We start from the raw sequence: 21821 nt of genomic DNA, 5'->3' as shown, positions 1-21821 counted from the left end.
GTCTTTTCATTTTCTGTATTTGGCGAGAGTTTACCATATTCCATTTTATTGTTAATATAAAATGTTAGTATTCTTTATAAAAATATGTATAGGCCCTATTGTTTATATGAAAAATAATTATGTGATTTGATTTGTTAAGTCATTAAAAAGCACAGTCTGGTCTTTGGTCTGGGTGAGGCGCAGCATTCCCCGCGCATGCGCAGATCCAGTCCAGTGTTGCCAAGTCCGCAGTTTTCCCGCGGAATTGGGCTACTTTACCGTTCTTTTCGCGGGTTGTTTTTCATGTCCGCGGGTTGAAGGGACCCCAGTAACGTGATATTTAGTCCCTGGAATACGACTTTTATCAGGGGGACTCGGAAACGTGTATTTTACCCCACCGGAACGCGATTTTTACCGGGATTCCCCACTGAAAAGCGATTGGGCTGGTTTTGAGCAGCAATTGGGTGGGTTTTGCTGAGAAAACCTGGCAACCCTGATCCAGTCAGCGTAGTCGACGTCATGTCCGTGGGAAACGTCTGCTGGTAGTTCACGAGTGTTCAGCTAGATAATTATCTATTCTTTATTTTGTAATTAATCGTATAAATGTGAAGATGATTCTTACAGTGAAGCCGCTTCAAGGGAAAGAGTGTAATGTTCAGGTAAGCGCGAGTGTCGCGAGGTGATTTGAGGCGGTAATGTGGTTGTTAGCTGCTTTAGCATAGCGCTGTGCTGCGGCTTTCTTTCCATCACTCTGGTGTATGTTATGTTTATTTTGTCCTGGCCAATAATGTATAGATAATGATACAACCACTCATTTCTGCTGTAGCTCATTAGAAATGATTTACACTCTCCAGACAGTTATTTTGTCCACAACATAATAGCTGTGTCACCAAACCAATTGAGCTGCTTACCCAGATGGCAATTTACTGCCAATGACTAAGTTAGTTACAGTTATTGGCAGTCAAGGGATGTAGATCAGGCAACGTGAGGAAACTGTTAATGAATTAGATTCTCTGTATGAGAATTATTTTTTTCTTTTTTTGTGTGTGTGTGTGTGTGTGTGTGTGTGTGTGTGTGGTTGTCTATTTTAAAGAATATGTCTATATACACAACATATAGAAAACCATAGAAAAATTGGTACTTGAAATACAATTTTAAAAACAAACCAAAAAATACGCTACTGGTCAAAAGTTTGGAATAATAATGATTTTTTAAATCAAGTATTAGAATATTATTACATACAGTATTAATATAATATAATATTAATTATATTACAAAGATATATATAATAATATTGCAGTACTTAATTAAAAATATATCATTATAATACAGTATTATTATAATATTAAAATTTAAAATGTAAAAAAATCTATATTTTCAATATTTTTACATGTAATTCATTCCTGTGATGCAATGCTGAATTTTCAGCAGCTATTACCAGTCTCCGAATGATCCTTCAATAATTGTTTTATGTATATATTTCATTTTATTTAAGTTAATGTTTTTTTTTTTTTTTCTTGGTTAACTACAATAACCCTGGTATAACTTCAGTTAGACTGACACACAGAAACCAGTGTGTATATCAGTTCAGTTATTTAATTTTCTATCTATCTATCTATCTATCTATATCTATATATATATATATATATATATATATATATATATATATATATATATATACACACACACACACACACACACACACACACACACACACACACACACACACACACACACAAATATAGATGGGTAGATATTTGAATGAACTGTGCCAGTGAATTTAAAGATGCAGAGCTTTTGTCAGCAGTTGTGTTCTTTTCATTCACAGGTGACAGAAAATGAAAAGGTATCAACAGTGAAAGAGTTGGTATCAGAGCGTTTAAACATCCCTCCCAGTCAGCAGAGACTGCTGTATAAAGGAAAAGCACTTGCAGGTAAAAGCATTTTTTTGTCAGATGTTTGTCAGTATATGTGGGTCAAAGACGAAAAGGGTGTTTCAAACATCACAAAATGAAAGTGTAATACAGCTTTAAATTTCGTTCTTTCCTCATACATTAGAATGTGTCCTGTTTAACTTTATATTTTTCTGAGCAAAAACTGTTGATGCATTTTTTTTTTACCGTGTTTGACAAAAGACACAATATTCATATACCAAAAAAAAAAAATCTTGTTAGGCATATTTAAACCATGAATCATTTGATGACTTATTAAAAGACTCTATTTAAGCATCACAGTGTAGCCCTCAAACATCAGTTAACTTTAAATGTTAAATCTTTATACTTTGCCAATGTCCTTCAAACCACTAGGTTTTCCCATTTGCCAGCAAGAAGTTTTTGTAAGGAAGTTGAAAATATAATAAAATTTAGTATGATAACATTATTATTTTTTGTATTTTAATAAATACAGGTCAGAATAGTATATTGTTTCATTTTTACACAAATCTGTCTGTTATGCTGAATGACGATTTGCCAGAAAGAGAGGTGATATTGCCATTGTTCCCATAACTGAAATGATTTTAGTATTAATCTGTGTTAAATTAGTTTTAATAATATTCCTGAGTAAATGACTGCAGGTGCAAATGTTGAAATATAAGCATTTTCCTGATGCTCCTCTGCCATGCTTGCTTAGCTTGCCACTTTGTTTCTGACTTGCTTAGCCTCAAACATTGCTGCTTGCAGCCATATTTATCAATACTTTCTGTTTGCCAACATAGATGACATTATCAGGATGAGTCAGGCATGTATTTTTTTTACTGTACAAATAAATGCAGCCTTGCTGAGCAGAAGAGACTTCTTTTAAATCAATAGAATAGGCTATATTACAGATCCCAATTTGAACACTGTGTGTGAATGTTATAATAAATGTATAGAGCTGTTGTAGGGTAATTAATTATTATCATTATTATTGTCTTATTTTTTTTATTTTACAGAACAACAGTAAAATTACAATACTAACATTTATGAATGTTGATGGAGTTGTTGATTTTATTTTGGCAGAAACCTGCAGGAAGATCTTAATGCTGCTTTATTTTTTTGACAACAGCATGCAGATACTTAAATGATTCTCATTACGAATTTGGGAAGATGTTTGTCGCACGTATCACATTGTCACTTGTCTTTAAAAAATATATATAAAAATGTTACTGAGCAAATGACGAGTAACAGTGTTTTAGCGCAGATTTTTCTCACGCTTTGGACTTTGAACCTTGGCACCTTGAGCATTTTTACATTTTATTGTCACAAGAGTTAATTTACAATTGAAAGTAGACTATTTACTTGCATTTAAGATGTATTTTTTTTAATGTATTTAAATAGATTTTTGTAAATGTAATTTAATGCGGACACCAAAATGGTGACGTCTCTTCTTTGACCCGTGTTTATCATTTAGGGAAGCACTATTTTTATTTCCTCCTGGCCTGCAGTGTTTTTCTGAGACTTTGACTGGTAGCATTCCAGTCGTTGTATGAGGTGTGTTGTGTACGTCATTGTGACACTTGATTTGCTATTTTCAGATGAACACCGGTTGAGTGATTACTCCATCGGCCCGGAGGCCAAGCTGAATCTGGTGGTGCGTCCGGCAGGCGAGAGGAGCGGCGCGATGGGAACCAGCAGCAGTAGTCCTGATAAAGCAGGCAGTGGTGTGTGGCAGTTATTGTCAACTGTCCTGGCCAAACATTTCAGCCCAGCTGATGCAGCAAAAGTACAGGAGCAACTTATTAAGGTACGTTCAAGACAAAAATAAATTCTATTGCAATATTTTTATTTTTATTTCCATTTCTTTTTATTACTTTTTGTTGTAATCTGAATGCGAGTGACTTAAAATATAAAGGGGATCCCTAATAAGAAGGCTACAAGAAGACCCATGTGTGATATGTGTGAGGAAGAAAAAAATCAATGTTTAGACAAACATTTGCATAATTTTAATTTTAATTAAATTTTTTTTATTGTAATTCCAAAGAAACAAAAGTATTCTGGAAAAGATTTACTTCTGTATTAAGTTGACCACGTGTTTATTAGAGTAATTTATACAGTAGTCAATATTTGAAGTGGATCAAAACCTTTCATCAAAGTTGTCCTAAAACCAAAATGCATCGATTAACTTTTTTAATCCACTTCAAATGTTGACTACTATATATATACATATATAGAGAGCGAGAGATAGAAAGTATTGTTGTGAGCATGATAAAGGTTACAGTGGCCACAAGAAACTTGTGCACATTTGCTATTATTTCTTAGAATAATTCTGTTTATTTTAACAGAATTTAAAAAGAGATTAATTTCTTTATCAGTGTTGTTTATTTTTTATATACTGTTACTGTATTACAAATTTTAAATGATCTTTTTATTTTTTTAGATTTGTAGTTAATTTCAGTTGTAGTTTTAGTAATTTTAGTACTTCATCTTAAACTTATTTTCATTTAGTTGGCAAAGCAATTCTAATTTTCATTTTAAGTTTTGTCTTAATTTTTATGTTTTGAGCTTTATTTCATTTAACTAGAGATGCACCGATTGCCTATGTGGCCAATTCCGATTTCTGATTTTTTTTTTTTTTGTAAGTGTGACCTACCGATACCGATTTTTACCGATTCCGATTTTGTTTTTAAGAACTATAATTGACAGTATATACAAACAAAAATCTGCTTTTTTTCCCAATGCAAAAAAAATTATTTACAAAGTAAAAAAAAATATTACACATTACAATTCCCCCCAATCTGGACTAAGTTACAGATGTTCTCTCACTTAAACAACTCTCAAAATAAAGTGCTCTGTGACTGGAAAGAGGTAGAAATAATTAACTGAAAATGAGTTGCTGTATATAACAAAATAGATGTCATTTCCTACTGTTTATAAATGGTCATTGTTTCACTAACCTTATTAAAGGTCATCTTTCATATCAAATTATTACATTGTTTCAATTAATTCAGTTAGAATAATAAGAAACTGTAGAGCTGTTACCATTCAAATGAAATCAGTATCAACAAACTCCATCTTTCTACTGCAGGAAGCACAGAAGCTGCATCTGAAGTGGCATTAGATGTATTTACTTTTTTTAATAAAGCCATAAATGCATTTACACTGCAAAATTGCAAATTCATAAATAATTTTATAGGATTAATTTTTAAAATAATTTTTTGAACATACAAATAAGAAATGTTGGCAAAAATGCAATGATACTTTTAAATATGAAAACCAAACCACCAGTAGGTGCCAGGAAAAGACTGCTTTAATGAGTGAGCCATTTAGTCATTCATTCAACCGATTCACTCAGAAACGAGGCATTGATGGCTCATAGCGGCCAGAAAGGTGGCACTCGTGAGCACCCTTCTGAAAGCTAAATGACAAATGGGACACCCTGCAGTCTCATGGACTTAACGGACACGCACACGCAGCGGTCATTGAAAGTCCTCAAGACCGAAAGTGCACATGAAGTGTGCCATTTGGGACAGGGCCTGACTGTGTGTATGGGTTACTGAATCACAGACTCACTTGATTTGTTCAAAACCGTGGATTCGTTCAGTAATGAAACACCATTGTGTTGCTTGGAGACACAAAACAGTTCTGCTGTGGCTTTGATTGGAACTATTTTCATCAGCGAAATTAAGCAAAAACAGTCAATATTGTGTCTAAAAGTCACTTAATTTTAACTTCCTGTTTATCGAACTACTATTGTATAAAATCAGTGTCACTTTTGCGTTGATATTCGAGGAAACATCTTGGTCGTGTAATGTTGCTTACCTATATCATATATTATAAATCTTTTTTTTAAACTTTCTGTGAATTACTTTGCGTGTGCTGTTGCGCTCATTTGTTCTGAAGTCTCTCTTTTTCACTCTAGGATAGGCTGAGCGAGCTTCATCTGGCACGACAAATACTGTACATCATCAGTCGCCATTTACACTGAATGCAATAAAATAAGAATCATCCTGGCGCAAAAAAGTTTGTTGCCCAAGTTTCAGCGCTTACTTAGTTATTTTTGTTATTGATCTTTTGATCAGGCTTCTTGTCCGGTTGGGAAAGTGAGATTCTCTCTTACTTGCCCCTTTAAAAAAATCTACTTGTCCCAGATTGGTGTGTGCGATATTGACAATGATATCTTAATATTTTCTGGGATTTTATCGATAACGGTAATTAGAAGATATTTTGCTGAGTGTGTTATTGTGCTGATGACTACTATGTACATTTTTTTTTTATATTCTTCATATTCTGTGCGATGGTCAGTTCTCAACAGTGATAGAAATTAATCTTTTCCAATAAGCTTAAATTAATTTGACCTTTTTCTAGGCATTTTTACCTTTTATACAGCCATTTTACCTAAAAGTCATCGTTTGTCAAATTCTTACATTTAAACAGTCAGTTAGAATAATAAGACATTTGCGTTGTTACCAATCAAATTAAATCAGTATCAACAAAATTCATCTTTGCAATGCAGAGGAAAACACAGAAGCTGCATCTGAATGGCATTTAGATGTATTTACACAGTTTAATGCAGCTCAGAGGGACATGGAGTGCTTTAACCTGCAGTTACAAATGCATACATGTTTGGATATTTTTAACATAAAATGTTGAATACTAATATTTGAAATTATTTAAAAATAAAAGATACTTTAAATGTGAGATTAAAACCGCCAGTAGGTGGCAGCAAGTCACTTTTAATTAGTGATTGGCAATAAGTCGTTGTGATTAAACCAAATCATTTAAACGGTTGATTCATTCATGTTGCTCAGAGACGCAAAACAGTGCTGTGGCTATGTTTGGAATAAATTTTTGTTCGCGAAATAGAGCAAAAACAGGCAATATGGTGTCTTAAACATAAATCTTAATATTGACTTCTCGTTTATTGAGCTGTTGTATACAATCAATATCACAAGCAAAAAACGTCACTCTTCGTGTGATAATGAGTAACTGTACGAAATGATATAAATACACAATTTCTGCCCCCTTATCTTGAATTTTGTGATCATTCTAAACACATTTTAATAGACTGAATTAGAGGTCGACCGATTCATCGGTTTTGCCTTCGTGGCAATCAACTATCGGTTATCGGCAAAAATCCATGCCGATAGTTTTCCAGTTTGCAACCATTGCTGGAGTGGCCGAGAAGGGTCCGCTGGCATTATACAGTATGAGAGCGGCCTCTAGAGGCGGAAATCACTGACAGCACGTGTTGTTTATTTTGACACGTGACACTGCGCGCTGCACAGAGCAGGAAACTCCAGACGCGCATTTAAATACAGCCGACAGAAAAGCCTGCCGCGGAACAGAGCGCCATTCACATAGTTTTTTATTAAATTACATTATATTTGTACCAAATCATTGTGAATGTACATAATGACTTCACCCTAGGCTATAAATTATGTATTGTGCATTTTTCAGCAAAACGTTTGTCTTTCTGTGGCTCTAATAAAGTCTGTATGCTTCATATAGAGTTGTAATAGTTGGCGATTTTCTCTTTCCACTTGCTCTGTTTTTTGAAACACCGAACTTCAAACTCATTTATGCCACATTGTTCATTCTTGAAGCAAACTTATGTCCGTTCGGGATTAAATAAATTGTTTTAGACCGCCACTTGATTTGAACGCAAAGCGTCTGGTGTGTGTGTGTGTGAGATACCTCTGAGTTCTCCTAGACGCAGCGCTGCGCTTTTTTTGCCCGATGTGTGACTAACTTTTTTTTTTTTTTTATTAGATAATTATCAAGTGTTAAAAAATTTAAAAAGTGTGTGAGTACACATACAATATCCATATGTATGTAATTTTAATGCTATGGCCTTGTGTAGATATTTAAAGATAGCCATCTTTAAGCATGATTGTTGAAATTAAATGGTAATACTTAACGATATGAGTCCATTTGTAGCATTAATGAAAACTGTTGAAGTATTGTTCCTTGTTAGAGTGTTCATTTCAACATTCACTATTAGCAACTAATACGCTACATTTTTTTTTTAATTTTAAAGTTTCTTCTTTTAACATTAGCAAACTATGAAATAACTTTTCAATATACTGATTAATATAGTAAATAATATTAATATTTTTATTCATTTACAATGTATGGTTCAGTACTGTTACTGCTTTTTAGTTTTTTTTAAATGGTAAAGCACTAGCTTTCTTTCAGTATCCATTTTGAAAACTATCGGTTGATTAATCGGTATCGGCCAGTGTGGTCCAACCTAGCTATCGGTATCAGTAAAATCCACTATCGGTCGACCTCTAGACTGAATCATGCAGTGAAAGAGCGCACTAGTCTAACCTACTTAGGGGTGTGTGATGTTATATAATATATATAAAATATAATATACAGTGGGTACGGAAAGTATTCAGACCCCCTTAAATTTTTCACTCTGTTATATTGCAGCCATTTGCTAAAGTCATTTAAGTTCATTTTTTTCCTCATTAATGTACACACAGCACCCCATATTGACAGAAAAACACAGAATTGTTGACATTTTTGCAGATTTATTAAAAAAGAAAAACTGAAATATCACATGGTCCTAAGTATTCAGACCCTTTGCTGTGACACTCATATATTTAACTCAGGTGCTGTCCATTTCTTCTGATCATCCTTGAGATGGTTCTACACCTTCATTTGAGTCCAGCTGTGTTTGATTATACTGATTGGACTTGATTAGGAAAGCCACACACCTGTCTATAGAAGACCTTACAGCTCACAGTGCATGTCAGAGCAAATGAGAATCATGAGGTCAAAGGAACTGCCTGAAGAGCTCAGAGACAGAATTGTGGCAAGGCACAGATCTGGCAAAGGTTACAAAAAAATTTCTGCTGCACTTAAGGTTCCTAAGAGCACAGTGGCCTCCATAATCCTTAAATGGAAGACGTTTGGGACGACCAGAACCCTTCCTAGAGCTGGCCGTCCGGCCAAACTGAGCTATCAGGGGAGAAGAGCCTTGGTGAGAGAGGTAAAGGAGAACCCAAAGATCACTGTGGCTGAGCTCCAGAGATGCAGTCGGGAGAAAGTTGTAGAAAGTCAACCATCACTGCAGCCCTCCACCAGTCGGGGCTTTATGGTGGAGTGGCCCGACGGAAGCCTCTCCTCAGTGCAAGACACATGAAAGCCCGCATGGAGTTTGCTAAAAAACACCTGAATAAGATTCTCTGGTCTGATGAGACCAAGATAGAACTTTGGCCTTAATTCTAAGCGGTATGTGTGGAAAACCAGGCACTGCTCATCACCTGTCCAATACAGTCCCAACAGTGAAGCATGGTGGTGGCAGCATCATGCTGTGGGGTGTTTTTCAGCTGCAGGGACAGGACGACTGGTTGCAATCGAGGGAAAGATGAATGCGGCCAAGTACAGGGATATCCTGGACGAAAACCTTCTCCAGAGTGCTCAGGACCTCAGACTGGGCGAAGGTTTACCTTCCAACAAGACAATGACCCTAAGCACACAGCTAAAATAACGAAGGAGTGGCTTCACAACAACTCCGTGACTGTTCTTGAATGGCCCAGCCAGAGCCCTGACTTAAACCCAATTGAGCATCTCTGGAGAGACCTAAAATGGCTGTCCACCAACGCTACCATCCAACCTGACAGAACTGGAGAGGATCTGCAAGGAGGAATGGCAGAGGATCCCCAAATCCAGGTGTGAAAAACTTGTTGCATCTTTCCCAAAAAGACTCATGGCTGTATTAGATCAAAAGGGTGCATCTACTAAATACTGAGCAAAGGGTCTGAATACTGAGGACCATGTGATATTACAGTTTTTCTTTTTTAATAAATCTGCAAAAATGTCAACAATTCTGTGTTTTTCTGTCAATATGGGGTGCTGTGTGTACATTAATGAGGAAAAAAAATGAACTTAAATGATTTTAGCAAATGGCTGCAATATAACAAGGAGTGAAAAATTTAAGAGGGTCTGAATACTTTCCGTACCCACTGTGTGTGTGTGTGTGTGTGTGTGTGTGTGTGTGTGTGTGTGTGTGTGTATATATATATCGTTTTTTGATAATATCGTAATTGTTGTTTTAACGATATGCGATTTGACATTATCGAGTCTTTAGCAAAAACCATTCAAAACACCCCTACAGATCGCACGCTTACATTACGTGAGCTCTAGACTAGTGCGCATTTAGAGTGTGTTCTTTCACTGCGTGATTCAGTGATCACAAAATTCAAGATATGGGGGCAGAAAATGTATATATTTATATAATTTCATATAGTTCACACAAAGAGTGCCGTTTCTTTCTCCAAAAATGACCATGATTACAAATGTAATATTGATTTTTAAAAAAAATATTTTTACAACCATTCAAAAAACAAGAAGTTAATTAAGAGACTTACATTATAGACGCCATATTGCCTGTTTTTGCTCTATTTCGACAACAAAAAACTTTCCAAACACAGCCACAGCACTGTTTTGCGTCTCTGAGCAACTTCACGTTGTTTCGTTCCTGAATGAATCAACCGTTTAAATGATTCGGTTCAATCGCAATGACTCACTTATTAACAGTGACTTGCTGCCACCTGCTGGCGGTTTTAATCTCACATTTAAAGTTTCTTTTTTATTATGTAAATCATTTCAAATAACAGTATTCAATGTTTTGTTTAATGTATCAAACATTATGCATTTGTAATTACAGGTTACATGCATTCATGTTCTGCACTAAACAGTTGTGTGTAAATATATCTAAATGGCACTTCAGATTGCAAAGATGAATTTTATCAGTACTGATTTTATTTGCTTGGTAACAGCATAAATGTCTTATTCTAATTCACTGTTTAAATGTAAGAATTTGACTCAAAAGATAATGCAAACTTTTAGAAAAATGGCTTTATAAAGGTAAAACTGGCCATAAAAGGTACAAATCAATTTAAACTTATTGGAAAAGATTCATTTCTATCACTGCTGTGAACTGACCACCGCACAGAATATGAAGAATATCAAAAACTTTAGGAGTCAGCTGTCTACGGCAGTCCTTAAGATACCAGCACAATAACACTCAGCAAAATATCGTCTAATTATAGTTATCGATAAAATCCCAGAAAATATCGAGATTATTTTTTTTTGTCAATATCGCACACCCCTAGCGTGCACTGTGTTTTGTTTGGTTTTGGTGATGTACTCGATAATGTCAAATTGCACATCGTTAAAACAACAATTACGATATATATCGCACACCCCTAGTGACAAGCATTATTCGAGCCCTGTGGTTCCTCCACGATTTACTTTGGCCCTACTCGTATTACAGATTGCGAACTTTGTGTCTTCTTCACTCACAGTGAAGAACTCCAATGCTGGCGACATGTTTACATGCAGATGTGAGCGTATCTGAGATGTCAAAACAGACCGGCTCTGAATCAGCAGACTGACTGGCCGGTCACCGGTCCCGGCCGATCATGCAGAAAATCGGCTGATTCCGGTTCCTGGCCGGTCGATCGGTGCATCTCTACATTTAACGAAAAGGTTTTTTAATATATTTATGAACATTAACAACACTGCTTATGATTTCATCAGTCTTGTAGAAAGCAGAATCAAGTAACAATATAAAATTTGTTAGATGCGCAAGAAATGAACACTGTAGCAGTATTATAAAAGCATTGGTCATGATTAGAATAGTGGAACATCTTTTTGTATGTCATAAATAATAGGAACCAAGGTTAACGTTGTCTTTTCTTGTTGTCAGGATTATGAACGTTCGCTCAGACAGCTGAGTCTGGATGACATTGAGCGTCTAGCCAGCCGTCTGCTGCATCCAGAGACAGAAGGCATGGATACCTCATACATGGACTAAAACACACTAGACTGATGGAAACAGTGGACGAGCCACGGTCAGGGAGCGAGATGTTTCATATGGACTTGAAGGGGCTTCTCTGATCTACAAGAGGCCACAATGCTGGCCGTTGCTTTCCCATCAGAAGAAACCTGTGGTGCTTTTAGTGCAACTTTGTAAATATTGTGTGCAAATTATTGAGAGACAATAAAGTGTTCTTGATCAGCTTGGTCTTTTTTTTTTTTTAATGTGGAATTAACAGCCGGGCTTGGTTGTAAATGCATCTTTATTTATTTTTTGGTTTTGGTGTCATTCTTTCATTTGGCCAAAATAAAAATGATGCCTACATTTTTTTTTTCCTCCTTTTTTTTTGCATTTCGGCATATAAAATGGAGGAGCTCTTGGGTTGAGTATGGATATATATTAATGAATACAGGCATAGCATGTAATGTCCAAAGGTAAATCAAAACACTGAGTTAAGCATGACGTAACATCATTAGTGTGCTTCTAACCTGATTACTTAATACATGACCTCTTGATGAAACACGTTGACATACTCAACAGCTATATGTGCAAAAACATACATGTTTTGTAAACTGTTATAACTGGCATGAGAGAAATATGTTACAGAGACAATTAAGTGGCTTAAAACATTTTCAGAAGTACTTACAGTCCAACTAAGACTAAAGTGTTTTCAGATTTAATGTTGAAGTCAACCTAGACAATCTCAGTACCCTTATGTTCAAGGTAATGCACTGTCACCACATCCATATTAATTCATGACATGTTACATAGTAGGGCTGGGAGATGAGTGAAGAAATCATATATTATTGTTATTTTTATCTTTTGACAACAGTCATTTGCCCTGATGTATTTATTTAGAGGAACTATCATTTCAAACAAACAGCAATTTTTTGAAGTGGATTTTAAATGTCTGAAGTAAAAAATACAGGAGAAAAAAAAGGCATTTTCCACACCTTTTTCCTTCATAGATGCATCTAAAAATCATATTTATGCGCACACTAATAAAAAAACAATTACCTATTTTTCAAATTTTAAACATTTGAAATGTGAAACAGGGACTTCCATAATCATTTTTGAATGATAAATCAAATTAATTGACTAACTCATTTCTGAATGTCTTTTTTTTTTGTTTGTTTTACTGAGAAGCTATGGTGTAAACAAATTGATTTTAAATGGCAGATAAAACATTTTATTAATATTATATTTCCCAGCCCTATTACATATGTAATGTCTTTTTTTGAACGAATATTCATTCAGCATAGGAGTGAAACATTGATAGCAATAACCAATAGTAAGAATTAAAAAGGCACAATGAACTAGCAGACCAAAGAATAATTTCTGAGAAAAGAAAATCATATTGCTCAGCAGGAGTAGCGACAGGGAAATTCTCGGACAGCTGTAGTGATAGCAGGACTCGTAATAAATGCAATGTCAGAGGATACGCAACACATTGGTCTTCCTGTTCCTCGACAGTTTATCGTACCACACGTTTACTTGGAGTTCAGCAAGAAAATGGATGTTCAGCTTTCACATGTGGCATTTGATACTCTGGAGGTTTCAAAGGAGGAAAAGGGGAGGATGGATGCTAGAATAACAGGCCTGGATCTTTTCCATCTCTATCTCTCCCTTCCCCAATGTTGGCTCTTTCTCTTCCCGTCCCCAGTTTCGTGTTTCCTTCAGCAGCTGCAGCCATCACTGCTAGACACAGGTCTGTCGTCTCTTAGTTTAATCTGGTCAGGGAAGTCATACGTCTCCACCGACTCCTGAAAGTTCAGTTCATTTCAGATTTAGTGTTTATTTAACAACAAAACCCAGCCAGTTAAATACATTCCTAAAAATGTAAGTTCCTTATTGGAAATTGATGGCTCCTTCCATAAAGAAATATTTACCATTCATGCGACCTTTCCATTGAACAAAAGGGTTTTTATAGTGGAAAAAGGTTCTTCGGATTATTCAAATGTTTTTCAGACTAAGAAAAAACGGTTCTTTTAAGAACTGTTAACTTAAAGGTTCTAAATTGGTTCTTCAGTGGCATCGCTTAACTTTTATTTATTTTTTCATTCCACAAAAGGTTCTTAACAGTGGACAAGCTTATCTAGATTTTTACAAATATTCTTCAAATTAAGAAAAAAAAAAAGGTTATTTTAAAAATTGTTCAGAAAGGTTCTTTGGGGAACCAAAAATTGTTCTTCTACTGTCTGACATTTATTTATTTTTTTACATAAAACAAAAAAGAAATTTTGCAGAATGTTAAAACTTTTCCCTACAATGAAAGCAGTGGCTCAAATGCTCCGAGAAAGAAAAGTGCCATAAAAATAATTAATATCACTTATATTCATATTATTAATATTATCATATATTATTATTAATACTTCACTGTTCTTTTTTTATATTTTTATATATTTTTTTGAAGTCATAAAATGGCTTTGCATGACAAAAATACCAATATTTAAGTCTAATATTCTGAATCTCTAACATCACAGACATTAAATCCGTTACAGCATATCTGAATATTCACAAATGAGATTTTACAAATTGGAGAATATAGCACAAGTTGTACAAACTACTTGTATATTGTTTTTTGTACTGAAAAGAGCAGCGTGAACATTCTACTAAACGTTTCCTATAGAAGAAAGTTTATAGATTATTTTTCATCTGATATCAAACAGTATCTAAAGGCCATCTGGTGTGTGGCTGACGAGTAAGCTTACTGAAAGTGACATATTTGTTGAATGGCATTTCTGAAATCGAGCATCCTGTACCTGTTTGAGTGCATTGCGAGCGATAGTTTGGAAGGCCTGGTCCACGTTAATGGCTTCTTTGGCACTGGTCTCAAAATAGGGGATGTTGTTCTTACTCTGACACCACGCTTGAGCTCGCTTTGTCGTTACCTGTGCAAAATACAAAGGATCCGGGGATGAAATTATGAATTACAACATGGCTCATACCATTTTATTAAGTCACTTGATATTCTCTTGATCGACAATGTTCCCAGTTCTAATTATTGTCCAATAAGAGTCCTTCACATAGACTACCATTAAAAAAGTTAAGAAATTACATTTATTCAGCAAGTATATATTAAATTGATCAAAAGTGACGTAATGTTACAAATTCGTTTCACATAAATGCAGTCAGTTTCCACAAAAATATGAAGCATTGATAATAATAGTCAGAAATGTTTCTTAAGCAGCAAATTAGAATGATTTCTGAAGATCATGTGACACTGAAGACTGGAGTAATGATGCTGAAAATTCAGCGCTGCATCACAGGAATAAATTACATTTGAAAATATATTCAAATAGAAAACAGTTGTTTTAAATTGGAATAATATTTCACATTATTACAGTTTTTACTGTATTTTTGATCAAATAAATGCAGCCTTGGTGAGCAAAATAGGAGCATCAAGCTACACACGGTGCTGCTTGCACAGGAGGTCAAGCATATAATGCAGACAAAGTTCAAACGGTTTTCATTTTACCCTCATTTGCAGCTGACCTTTCTAAGCACAGCCGATGATTACCACACAATCTGCATGACATAAAGATCAAAACAAGATGACACGACAGAACGGCAAAGGCAGATCCTGACATTCAGAGAAATTGAATGTGCTTTCTGAGACGAATCAAAGCAAACGAATCTGATCTAACCTCAAATACCCATCACTATTTTCTCTGCTTACCATGTACATGTCCAGTTTGCTTGCTACCTAGCAACCTTGTCCAACGGAGTTCCTTTAACGCTTTCTGCAATGCTTTTCACATGGAGGTCAATGCGGTGTTGAAATTTCATTTGATCAATGTGAAAGGATTTTAACCTTGTCTGCTATAATTTCTCTTTCTTTCTTTCTTTTCAAATATTGTCAGTTATTTATTAGGTAAAACGTCAATTTAAGCTATTTTATGTACACTGCTGCTGCAAAGATTTTTTTATGTTTTTGAAAGAAGTCGCTTATGCTCATAAATGCTGCATTTATTTGATTAAAAATACAGTAAAAACAGCAATACTGTGAAATATTATTACAATTTAAAATAACTGTTTTCTGTTTGAATATATTATAAAATGTAATTTATTCCTGTGATCAAAGATGAACTTTCAGCATCATTACTCCAGTCTTCAGTGTTACATGATGTTTCAGAAATCATAATAATATGCTGATTTGCTCCTCAAGAAACATTTCTGATTATTGTCAATGTTGAAAACGTCCTAAGAGCCCTTGATCACTTAGAATCCACTATAGAGTTGGTTTATTGTTTACAATTTTCCCCTTGTTTGGTGCAGTATTCTGTATGTGTATAGATATGCTTGGGTTGTTATAAACGTAAAAAAAAAAAATAATAATAATTTATATATTATAGAGTTGTTTGGGGTGGGGATAAATTCAACGCAATCTGCGATGACATCATAATCGTGTTGCATTGTGGTCTATGTGCATATGAACCAGAGTCGCTCCCTCTGTCAAAATCGAGGGGTCGAGGGTCTGTCCATATAAACTTCCCTCGTTCACTTCATGAAGTGGAACGCACTTCAAAATGGCAGCAGGGATTCCCCCAAGGGGGGGTGCTTAGGGAAGTTTGCAAGTGGAACGCAGCCTCAATCAACCATTGAAAACACACTGCTCATGCACTCATTCTACGAATTTGAACTCTTTAAAACCAAGGCCAGCTCTAGTCTGCACACTGACCTGCCGGTTCTCCAGGTCGATTTTGTTGCCCAGCACAACAAAGGGGAAGTTCTCCGGGTCACGAGGACTGGCCTGAATGAGAAACTCGTCCCTCCAGCTGTCCATAGTCTTGAATGTAGTTGGTGCCGTGACGTCGTACACCAGCACGCAGCAGTCCGCCCCTCTGTAGAACGCCACGCCCAGAGACTGAAAGCGCTCCTGACCCGCCGTGTCCCAAATCTGAAAGAAGAAAATGCAGTTATTTACAGTAAATAACAACCATTTGCTTAACAATACTTTCATTTTTGCCATTATATTGTTTGCCTTTATAAATGGGATTCACCTAAAAATCTGTCATCATTTAGTCACCAAACAGCAGTGTTGGGCACGTTACTTTAAAAAAGTAATTAGTTATGGTTACTAGTTACTTCTCACAAATAGTAACTGAGTTACATCATTATAAAAGTAACTAATTACCAGGGAAAGTAACTATTGTGTTACATAAAAAAAGAAAAAAAAATTCAAATGTGTGAAATAACTTGGATGCCCCCAATATTAAATGTGTTAAATGAATGAAATGGACACTAAATAGAATAAATTTTTATTATACAACATTGTACATTACTCTACATTATTTATCTACTGACACTAAGAATCAGTCAGCAAAGCATTATAATATGATATTATGATAATTTAGCATTATTAGCATCTATAGAACTTTAGTAATTAGAATAACCAAGTATGAATGCATATTTGTCATGTTGACTGAAATTGATAAGATAACGACACTACTACGAATTCTACTACTAATAACAATACAAAACGTACTAAGGATTAATGAGCTGCTGGGTTCATGAATATTAATCACGTTGTCTGCGTTCGCTCAAATTGATTTGCTGAAATCAAAAGAGGGACGATAATAGGTGAGCGCCAGCCAATGAGATTGTCGCTAGCGCATTAGTTCCGCCCACTACCAGAGAACCCGGCAGTTCTTAAAAGCTGAAGAATTCCAAAGGAACTCTGTTATTTTGACAGGAAAATACAACAAAGAATATCGTTTACATGTAGCGCGTCAATCCTGCAAGTTAATTATAATAGATTATAGTAACGCCGCATTTTATTGTCAGTAACGGTAACGGCGTTGTAACAGGGGAAACAGTAATTCGTTTGATTACTCGTTACTGAATAAATAAATAACGCCGTTATCCCCATCACTGCCAAACAGTTGCTGGTCCCCATTGCCTTCCATGTATTACTTAAGTCATTGGGGACCAGCAACTATTTGATTGCACACATTCGTCAAGATACCTTCTTTTGTGTTCAGCAGGAGAAAGAAACTCATGGTAAAGGCTAATATGGGATTCATAAATGCATTAGTAAAATAATCATGAGCAGTGTTAGTGGTAACGCATTACAAGTAACGTGAGTTATGTAATCAGATTACTTTTAAGTAACACATTACTTTTTAATTTACAAGAAAATATCGGAGTTATATTTTCAAATAAGTAACGCCAGTTACTTTGTTTTCCCATTTATTGATTGACAGCTCTCTTGTCCCCATGTTGAGAAAAATTGGAAGTGCAGAGGCAATGTGTGCCCTATGTGTGCTTAGTTCTAGACTTACTCATCTCACTTGCACAAAAACAGTGAAATGCAAACTCAGAATATGACAAATCTGCAATAATTAAATGGTAAATAACACAAATATCCTTTATGTATTTAATCCCAATTTATTAACGAATGTCTTTGCTGCTGAGCTTCAATTATCAAATTCAGTCATACTAATAAGCAAACATTACTTTAGATCAACTAACATTTGTGCTTAATTTTTTTTCTTTTCTGAAGAGTGCTGAACTTTCTTCTCCTGAATTGACTTTCCCTCCAGCCCGAGGCTCATTCGTTTCACGTTTTGGTTTGAAAGGGCTTTTACATTTACCAAAAATTGAACTTTTTATATTAAAAACAAACAAGCGTGCAATGTTCACATTTAGCCCAGATTTGAAAAGTAATAAGTTACTTTTTTAGGGAGTAATGCAATATTGTAATGCATTACTCTTAAAAGTAACTTTCCCCAACACTGAGTAACTGCTCAAATAGAATAACTACAGTATTACAATACAGAAATAATAACTAATATTTTCTAACAAATTGCTTTTCAGGAATAACTTCCCAAGTGCTGCTTGTCTGGGCATGTGGGATCTACATCACATGACCGGTCATACAGGTTACAACATGGCTGACAAGTAAATCTGAATGGCAAAATACCAGGGGTTTACCAAACGTCAAACTAAATGTGACTCATTCTGACCTCAAAGTTCTTCTGCTGATCATGTGAAATAAAGAGATGAGATGAGATCCCACCCATTAGCTATGAGTAACTACAGAGGATTCATATTTGTGAGATGACTGTGCTGCTTATTATGCAGTGTTTCATCATGTCACATGACCAGAGATGATTACTGCTGAGGAATTGTTCACAAAATAATGGTTGTTAAGGAAATGACAGGGTCATCTTCACAGCACACTGGCCACTTATTCATTTCATTTAAATGATAAATCACTGCTACTATAGACATATAAGAGTGAATCTGACAAAGTTCATTTTTAAGAAATATTACGCCTTTTTACTCCAAAATCAAAGGAAGAATTATTTATTTAAAGATTACAATTGGCATAAAAATGGCCATAAATTATACAATAATGTCATATTTGCCTTGCTCACTTTTCTTTCTTTTAGTGTTCTTTTTTCTATAAAGCTGCTTTAAACCATACAAATTAAACTACACAAATAAAATAAAAAATATGCAAAACATCTGCATTTTTTAAAAATTATTTTCAAATAAATTTACTTTTTGACTGATTGATTATTATTTTTATTTTTTTTTTATTTTAGGGTGAATTATGCCCCAAACATTTCTTTATGATATTCACCTATACATGAATTACACTTTCATTCAAAAGTTTGGGATTTTTGCATGTTTTTGAAGACTCTTCTGCTCACCAAGGCTGCATTTATTTGATCACGAATACAGAACAAAGTAATATTATGAAATATCATTACAATTTAAAAGAACTGTTTTCTATTTTAATACATTTTAAAATGTAATTAATTCCTGTGATGCAAAGCTAAATTTTCAGCATCATTACTCCAGTCCTCAGCGTCACATGATCTTCAGAAATCATTCTGATATACTGCTCAAGAAACATTTCTGATTATTATCAATGTTAAAAACAGTAGTGCAGCTTCATATTTCTGTGGAAACTGTGATGCATTTTATTTTTCAGGATTCTTTGATGAATAGAACGTTCAAAAGAACATCATTTATTTGAAATAAAAAAATATTTTGTAACATTATGTCTTTACTGTAACTTTTGATCAATTTAATGCATCTTTGCTTAATACAAGTATTAACCTAACCTCTTAACCTCAAATTCTTCTGCCCCCAAGCTTTTGAACGGTAGTATTTTTTTATTTATTCAAGGACCATGCACAACAAAAGTGTTGTGCACGAGCTAATTTGCATCTGCATTCCTTTGGAAATGAAATGCACTCTTATGATTAAATAAATACACATGAATGCAAACCTGCATGGTGACCAGTCTGTCATCCACCATCACCTCCTTAGTCAGGAAATCAGCTCCGATTGTGGCTTTATACTGATTACTGAACTTATTATTCACGTACTGGTTCATCAAAGAGGTCTTCCCAACTCTGTCAAAGACAAACGGGACAAATGCATTCAACAGGCAATGTAGTGAGCAATGCTTCAGCTGATATCATCATCTTTGAGCTGCATAGCTTGATAACATTCTTCACAGATAGTGTGATTGGCCATCAGGACCGAGCAAATTCCAACTGCACCTACACTGAGGCCGTGGACGATGGGAAGTCAGGGGAATTCCCTGAGTCATGTCAAGCCGGTTTTGTTGACATATGTACAGCTTCTTTAGATATGCATGACAGAGGACAAAGTGTCACTGCTGATAAGAGCGATTGAGCTGCGTGAATACGGCAACGCCGGCTGATTATAACAATCTAAACGTCACGGATAATACAAAGATGTAGCACAAACACTTACCCAGAATCCCCTAGGATGATCACTTTGAGCAGCACCTTCTTACGAGAGGCCATGATGTGTAGAAGAAAGCTGTGAAGCAGAGACGGATATTAGACAGCAGCAGAAGAAGCTTTGTTTGCCACAGACAAATGCATGACAGGTAAACTTACACTGTAAAAGCTGAGACTTTAAATGAACTAAAAATGACTGTAATATGTCACGGTTACAAGTACATATTTATTGTTTAATTGCTATTCGCAACAGCATAAAAATAACTAATTAAAATATTAGATTAGATTAATATACAGTATGAATTGTCATTAGGTCATTTATGCATTGTCCTTCACAAAGTCCGAGAAATGACAAAATCAGAATCAATAATGACAATTTTGGTAACAAATGTCATTATTGTTGGGGTCTGTTTTTATATTTTTACATTCACAATCACTTTTTTATTACATATTTTTATAGGCTTGAAATTGCCCAATTTCTGAATGGGGGCACTGCATAACTATTAATGGAATATTATTAGAACAAATAATCCGATTAATTGATCACCGGTTTTGCTGTCAGTTGCACAGCTAGTGTTATGATCAATAACCTATATTCTAAAACGAAGGACAAATCAAACTGTACATCTTCAGTGTTCATGCAGTGGCTGAAGTACAAAGAATGAATTCATGTGATTCATTGAGTCATGTGACGTCACAGTCGTGTAAACATGCAGTTACATCGAAACAAATGCATTACTGAAACGAATTTCAGACAGAAGCGAAAGCCACAAAGTCTTTGTTCTGTGCGAGCAAGTACTTTGTCCCGGCAAGGACAGATATTTTATGCTATGATGATACAGAACCAATCGATAGAACGATACGTTTAATCCACATTATGAAATTAATAAGTGCAAAAACATCAAAGAGCAGACGGGTCTAAAATAATATAACATTCTATGCACCAATCAGCTTGACAGATTTTGTGAGAAAAACAAACTGTCAAGACAATTTACCTTCACCTCTTCGCGTTTACCGTCGCGGCTGTTTTGATATTCGCTGCGCGTCTGAATCTTCAAAAAAATCACCCAGTGTTTCTTATGATCCAGATGCACATCAGCTGTTGTAGAGTATAATGTGTTTCTTCCTAGCAGAACAGGACATGACTGTAGAGTCACAAGGGACTGACGCAAAATATTGATGTTCGAATCACGAGCGCATTGTGTTTTAACCGGTTCTATTGAGTGATTCATTCGAACCGATTCGCAAGGAGATTTAAATCGGTCTACAGTATAGAGAGACTTTAGGGAGAAAAACAGTGAGGTGGCTGACATGGTAGAGTGTTTAACAACACAACAAACACTAATATTTGACTAAAACCTACTA

At 35.2% G+C, this 21821-nt stretch overlaps 2 protein-coding genes across 2 annotated transcripts; one reads left to right on the top strand and one right to left on the bottom strand.

Annotated features, from left to right (window-relative positions):
• The first annotated feature begins 365 nt into the window (after positions 1-365).
• On the top strand, positions 366-11928 carry ubl4a (ubiquitin like 4A). Its single transcript, XM_058783963.1, has 4 exons — positions 366-638; positions 1808-1913; positions 3491-3699; positions 11617-11928. Exons 1-4 carry the CDS (start codon positions 591-593, stop codon positions 11722-11724), a joined length of 471 nt encoding a protein of 156 aa, XP_058639946.1. The 5' UTR covers positions 366-590; the 3' UTR covers positions 11725-11928.
• A 43-nt stretch (positions 11929-11971) lies between these two features.
• rab7b (RAB7b, member RAS oncogene family) lies at positions 11972-21642 on the bottom strand. The gene is made up of 6 exons (XM_058783962.1): positions 21452-21642; positions 20467-20535; positions 19973-20099; positions 16409-16627; positions 14490-14618; positions 11972-13490 (listed from the first exon to the last, which is right to left on the bottom strand). The coding sequence occupies exons 2-6, from the start codon at positions 20517-20519 to the stop codon at positions 13404-13406; spliced, it is 615 nt and encodes a 204-aa protein (XP_058639945.1). The 5' UTR covers positions 20520-20535; positions 21452-21642; the 3' UTR covers positions 11972-13403.
• Positions 21643-21821: the final 179 nt, after the last annotated feature.

This window comes from Onychostoma macrolepis, chromosome 08, assembly GCF_012432095.1.
Source record: "Onychostoma macrolepis isolate SWU-2019 chromosome 08, ASM1243209v1, whole genome shotgun sequence".
NCBI classification, from domain to species: Eukaryota; Metazoa; Chordata; class Actinopteri; order Cypriniformes; family Cyprinidae; genus Onychostoma; species Onychostoma macrolepis.
Note: the sequence above shows the minus strand (reverse complement) of the source record. Positions and strands in the feature narration are given on the sequence as shown.

What these genes read in the sequence shown, in the direction of transcription:
- ubl4a (XM_058783963.1), top strand. Translation starts at nt 591, where the DNA reads ATGATTCTTACAGTGAAGCCGCTTCAAGGGAAAGAGTGTAATGTTCAG. An exon ending in GGAAAGAGTGTAATGTTCAG is followed by an intron (nt 639 to 1,807) that starts GTAAGCGCGAGT and finishes TTTCATTCACAG; the next exon opens with GTGACAGAAAATGAAAAGGT. An exon ending in TACAGGAGCAACTTATTAAG is followed by an intron (nt 3,700 to 11,616) that starts GTACGTTCAAGA and finishes TCTTGTTGTCAG; the next exon opens with GATTATGAACGTTCGCTCAG.
- rab7b (XM_058783962.1), bottom strand. Translation starts at nt 20,519, where the DNA reads ATGGCCTCTCGTAAGAAGGTGCTGCTCAAAGTGATCATCCTAGGGGAT. An exon ending in ACAGACTGGTCACCATGCAG is followed by an intron (nt 16,628 to 19,972) that starts GTTTGCATTCAT and finishes TTCTTCTTTCAG; the next exon opens with ATTTGGGACACGGCGGGTCA. An exon ending in TCGACCTGGAGAACCGGCAG is followed by an intron (nt 14,619 to 16,408) that starts GTCAGTGTGCAG and finishes TATTTTGCACAG; the next exon opens with GTAACGACAAAGCGAGCTCA.